The following is a 6,264-nucleotide window of genomic DNA, read 5'->3' on the forward strand; positions in this document are numbered from 1 at the left end:
GTCTCGCGATTAAGCTGCGCGCGGATCGCTCAGCTGAAGCGCAATTGCAGCTGACGCGCGCGCGATCAATTTCGCGAAAGCGGCGATATGGCGTTGACGATGATGAAGTTCGATCCCGGGATGACAGTTCACACCTTCTGTCTGTTATTCTTCCTCGCGCGTTACGGCTACGGCGGGGCGAGAGGAAAGATAATATCGACGCGCGACCGTGGGGACAAAAATTATTGCCGTATTTGTCCCAATCACACCATGTGCTTGTTTCCTGTAAATATTTATATAGAAACTACTTGAGTAATATTGGATACATGTAAACTGCATTCGATCGATTAGAATAGCAAGTTAATATTCAATATTCAATATTGAATATTCTATTCGTAAATCAATATTCAAAGTCACGACGAAACATGCTGATATGATATTCGAGATCCTCGACATCCAAATGTCTAACCTTAATCTTTTTATTAAAATATAATATACTTCCTATATATTTAATGTATTGTAGTTGAGAAAAATTCCTTTTCGTAACCAAAGAATATATTATCATTTTACAATCGCTACCCATCGCCATTCATTCCTCTGCAGACCGATTGCGAGAGCGCGAATTGCATCGATATGGAGTATAGCGATCTCGACGGGCAGGATATCGAAACCGTGCTCGACAGTCATAATTTTTATCGGGTCACTATAGCGAGCGGCAAGGAGAGCCGCGGAAATCCCGGGCCGCAGCCTGCCGCGAGGACCATGATGGAATTGGTAGAAAAATCGACGGAACACGCGCGATATTTAATCATTTATCACGGGGGTGGCGGAGACGGCATCTGAAGCGTCATTTGTTTCGACAGATCTGGGACGACGAACTCGCCGTTATAGCGCGTAGATGGGTGTTGCAGTGCAAGCTCTTCGAGAAGGATCAGTGCCGAGACATTGGCAAGTAACTCCAACGGATATATCTCATTTTTCATACCTCCCTTCCTCCCTTCCTTCTTACTCTCTAGTCGCGACGTTATTTTTCAATATCCAATAACCCGTGCAGACGCGAAATTGTTCTATCGATACGGCTGAAACAGGCGCGTGTATGCGTTGTATTATGTACACAAGATTGAGAACCCTCTAATTTTCTAATCAAGCTTTTTCGAATTTTGATCAGAGCTTATTCGGAGCTCACGGATTTCGATGTTACCAATACGCAAAAATGACCTCTGTATTTATGATAATAAAAACATTAAAACGGCACAATATTTTTCTGAATCTAAAATGTCGAATACAAAACTTTTTAAAATTAAAATACAGTAATTTTGATATTTGCAAAATTATATTAGAGAAAGAGAGAGCCAAGAATTTTATTGTTAACACAGAAAACTCGATGAGCGAACCTTGTTATAACCCTTCTGAAAACGATTACTATACCGAGGTCGGAGTGCATACGGATGCCTTATTGAAACGGGTCGCTCGTTGCAGAACGATTTGGAGTATGGCAGAATGTGAACGTACTCGATATGGACAGCATGGAAAATGGTACGAGTAGGAAAAGAATTCACTTTCATATTACATCGTGGTACGACGAGGTAGAGGACTTTGACAACGCGGAAATCGGGTAAAATTCAAAAGTGTGCGAACGGTACATACAGGATATCCCGTACCATCTTTCACTTAGATGGATCTTTTGACCAATTTCTCGTTGGCGAAAACGTCGAGAGAAGATTATTTATTATTTGTCGTACAAATTTTCAATTCTTAATAATAAATATTTCCTTGATCACTCTTTGAATTAAGAATCTAATTATAAAGTAAAGAGTTTACTTAAAATTAAATGTATTAAAATTAAAGAAGAAGAAGAATATTATTATCTCTTTGCATTTTTAAATCTCAGTTTTCGACGCGACGTGTGTGAAAAGACCTTTATTTTCTCAATTACTTAACTATACTACTTCTTTCGGCGGTCTGTTGAAAAAAAATTCCAAATCCGTCACGCATTATAAAGAAGTGAAAGATGGCTGACTAGGTATGGGACATCTTGTTATATGCAAATCGCGCGACAGAATCGGCATAAATACATACGCGCAGTTTCGTTCACCCTTATATATATAGATCGATGGTAACGCGTGCACGAATCGCGATGCGAACTCGGCCCGAGCCGAGTTGATCGGAACGATTCCTTTGTGTCGAGAGACTCTAACATTCCTTTGTGAATGGCCGATGTTCGATTCGGTATGCAGACACAGCTAACTCGGTCCGCCAAATTTCGGGGGAAGGTTTGCGGCAACCGCTCTGTTCCTCCCCTCGTCACTCTCTTGTCTTTTCGCGATCCTCTATTTCATCCCACATATCCACCCTCGTTTCTGCTATTGCCCGCGATCGCGATAGTCCCATGGGACTCAGTGCTGATTTTAAATGCATCCGAGCAATATTCTTTCTCGTCCTCTTCTCCTTCTGACTTAAAATCAAAATTTGGAAACAAGAATATGAATAAATTGAAAAGAATCTTAAATATATATTTTCTCTTCCAAAAAAATATAAAAATTTTGAATGTACAATTGTTTATATAATATTTTCTTTTAAGAGTGAAATGCATATAAATTTCGTGATGTAAATACATTAGACTTAGGTATCTAATCCTATAATATTAAAGATATTTCTTTCTTCTTACGCTTTCTTTTTTACATTTGGTAGAAAAAATATCAATAGATTATACATACGTATGTACATAAAATCTAAATTTAGAAAGATAATGTTCCGTAAAAATATCTAAATTATTTCAATATCCTGATATATGCTACGATCTTGTCTTGATGCCTCAAGTGACAGCTCATCTTTATCTTTCTAAAGCCAGTATTGGGAGAAGGTTAGAAGAAAAGAGAGGGATGAGAAACGGACGACTTGACCGTCAGGGAAAATGAGCGAAGACCGATTCTATAGAACAGAGGGTGGAAATAGAGGAATAGCGGGTAACTGTTCTTCTTCTGTCGCCGGGAACAATCAAAATCGCGTATTCTCTCGGTAAATTGGAAATCGAGAGTGCTATTGTACCAGTCCAAATTACTCATCGATATGCCGGTATACATGGATCCCCCAGCAGCTACGAGCTGCTGCCGTCTTTTTTTCTTTTTTTTTTATTCCGGTCTGATAGGAAAAAAAGTTTCAATTTCCTATAAGATAAAAATGTGATACAATATCAGCTTCGAGCTTTAACTCTGTAAAGTCGTTTGAAAGACGTGTACGAGAAGACATATTATCTCATCTTTTTTTATATATATTTACAGCACGAGGTGTTGTGATTTATTTAAATGTATTTATTGAATATTAATAATATTAATAATCTCGAAATTATAAGGGAAGAAAGAAAATGATATGTACATATTATATACACATATAATTTCTACAATATTCTCCTTATATATTGTAGATAAAATATGTTTCTTAGAATTATTTATTATACACGTTTTCGACAAAAATAAAAACTTGAACTATTTCCAACTTTCAACCATTTGCAACATTCGAGATAAAATTTATAAGACGTACTTTAATTTTTCGAAATTTGCGTGAACGTATCAAATTATGAAAAGCTCCCATCCTAATTTGAATTCAAGTTGCGCGTCAATGGGGGAGGGGGGGGGGAGAGCTAAAGGCTACCGACCATCCACCTTCATTTAGTCCAGATAATCGTACCTTTCAGACTAGTGAACTACTCTAGCGCGGCGTGGAAACCCTCCTCCTCTTACATTTCCCTCGCATCGGCGACGTTCATTTACGTTGGTTGCGGCCGCGCGATTTACACGCTCGACTTGAACAAGACCGCGGCGACGCCCGGCGGGTTTGGGAATCGAGTCGAGGTATTCGTGTGTAATTACGGACCTGTCGATCGCACCGCGCCCCAGCAGCTCTACAAGCTCGGCCGACCAGGTCTATGCCCATCCGGAACCTTCCCCAGCGACCGCTATCAATTCCTCTGTAGTAAGTAGCAGACTCTTAGAAGAACTTACGCATTATCTGATATGTCTATATTTTTTAATAAAAAAATTAAGATGAATTAACAAGAAGAGGAAATAATTATGAAAGAATCAACGCTAAGAGAAAAAGAGAAAGAGAAATTTAAAATAGAGGATGAAGAACGCGTATAGATATTTTATAATTTTTCGGCTTCTTAGATTATACGACAATTTCTTTATTTCAAATCTCACTATTTATACAATAGTATAAATATGTAATATAAGATAAATAGCTATAAATACTATCGAATTTACATCATCGTAAATACATATATTCAAGCGTATTGAGTTGCCTGGATACTTGTAAGATATCTTGCAAAGTTTAGAATAACGTTATAAATCTCTCATTTTTTATTCTGTGGACAAGCAGCCATATGTGGTTTGCTTGCAAATCCCCAGTAACGATGCGAGGGGCATCCGCTGTTGTTACGTTGTCCGTCCATGCACGTTCGTTACTACTTACTTAGCAATCGAACACTTAGGGAGCCGGCTCTCTTCTCCGTTGATTCGTCGCTTCATCGATCGTTACGGGACACGCGACCACTCGGTTAATCCTTAAGCACGAAAGCTCGTTTATCTTTATCGGTGTTTCTGAGTGTCAGATGCCGGGAGCACTTTTGTGTAAGAAGATTACCTTTGTCGGTAAAAGTGGAAAATCTTTTTCTCACCGTTAATGCCCACTGACCCGTCTCCCGATCCGTATTTTAATCATATTTTTATATACATACTTATTATTTTATGTTTTTTTTTTATGCTTTATTAGATAAGTACATAACATACATTATATAGTTTCGAAAAAAATTTTCACAAAAGAGATCAAAACAATGTCGAAGTATACTATCAAAATTTTTTTATTATACTTTTTTAACAAAAAATATTTTGCAGTATTTTACACACTGTGCTTTTTATATTAAAATAATAATTTTAAATATCATTATGTGTGAGTTATATATTGTATTATCTCTTTATTTGGAATTTTTCGCATACATGAAAACATATATATTTGCAGTTTACGCGCGATTAAGATAAAGGCAATAAAATTGTTATTCTTCATTATTGTATATCTTCTCTCGCGTTTAATAACATTAGTCAATCGGACGAAATCAAGTTAAGATCTGTCAATGCGGATGAGTGTTTTCATGTTCAGTCTCGATTGACAGTCTTAAAATGAGAGCAAAAGTAAAATTAATGCCGAGTAATCTTGCTTTATTAGAATGTAAAAAGAGCGATAACTACTTTTTTGAATGATCAGCATCGCTCTTATTATACGATGTATAGCGATTATTCATCCTTTTATGAACATCGAGAATCTGACATAAGAATGATAAATGGATTAATATCACCAACATACACAAGGATATCAATCGTTCCATTGTAATTTGGTCGTTTTCATTCTTTGCACGTATATAACATATCCTTCCGAAAAATGATCTCCTAAATAAATATATGTATACGTGTATCTTAGAGAATATGAGCATTCTCCTCTGAAATAAAAGGTTGGACGGTAAACAAGAAAGAATTATTATTTAATATAGAGACAGATAGTTTTATATCATTTACGATTATAACGATAAAGAATTCTGACAAATTAAAAATAAAGGATATGAGTAAACATTAAAATATTATTCTGATATTAATTCCAAGATTTTTCTGACTACTCATATATTTATTATTTCGTTCAAAAATAGTACAAGATTCGTCATTTCTGAGTAATTCAAGTCGAAGATCTTATGTGAGAAACAGACAGCTGATAAGAAGCAATAGTACCACCTCTACCGTCCGTGCTGTTTCTCCGAATCAGCTATTGTTGCTGTTATATTTAACGACGCAATTGCCATTGCATTACAGATAAGCGTGGCCAAATATCATTTTAAGATAATCAAAATATTCAACTATTATATATATGTGTATGTATGATATCTACAGGTTACGCATAATGATATCGGATGTTAGATGTATCTAAATTACAATGCATACAGCATATGCATTTCGAATGCGCAATAATGTCACCGTAATCCGAGTAAATATAACATTATTGTTATGACTATAGGTAAATTGTTAAAATTGTCACTGACAATTGTAGTCAGTGATTTAGCAGTTATCAGTTTATAAATTATGGAAATGTGATAGACACACACTGTTATGTGCAAATATATCAGCATTACGGAATTGACTTTGGAAATTTTATCGACTGACATAAATTAAATATAAATATGAAACTTTTATTCATTAAATTTAAATTTGAAAACTACAGATTATTTTTTTTTTTGTTTGAATC

General features: G+C 35.9%; 1 protein-coding gene across 1 annotated transcript; it reads left to right on the forward strand.

The window, feature by feature from the left end:
• LOC138938392 (venom allergen 3) lies at positions 1–5,838 on the forward strand. Its single transcript, XM_070305307.1, has 6 exons — positions 1–264; positions 583–753; positions 843–927; positions 1,459–1,594; positions 3,674–3,951; positions 5,675–5,838. The coding sequence occupies exons 1-6, from the start codon at positions 88–90 to the stop codon at positions 5,836–5,838; spliced, it is 1,011 nt and encodes a 336-aa protein (XP_070161408.1). The 5' UTR covers positions 1–87.
• Positions 5,839–6,264: the final 426 nt, after the last annotated feature.

The sequence above is a fragment of the Polyergus mexicanus genome, unplaced genomic scaffold, assembly GCF_030449975.1.
Source record: "Polyergus mexicanus isolate NDT 795.1 unplaced genomic scaffold, iyPolMexi1.0 SCAF_12, whole genome shotgun sequence".
Taxonomy (NCBI): Eukaryota; Metazoa; Arthropoda; class Insecta; order Hymenoptera; family Formicidae; genus Polyergus; species Polyergus mexicanus.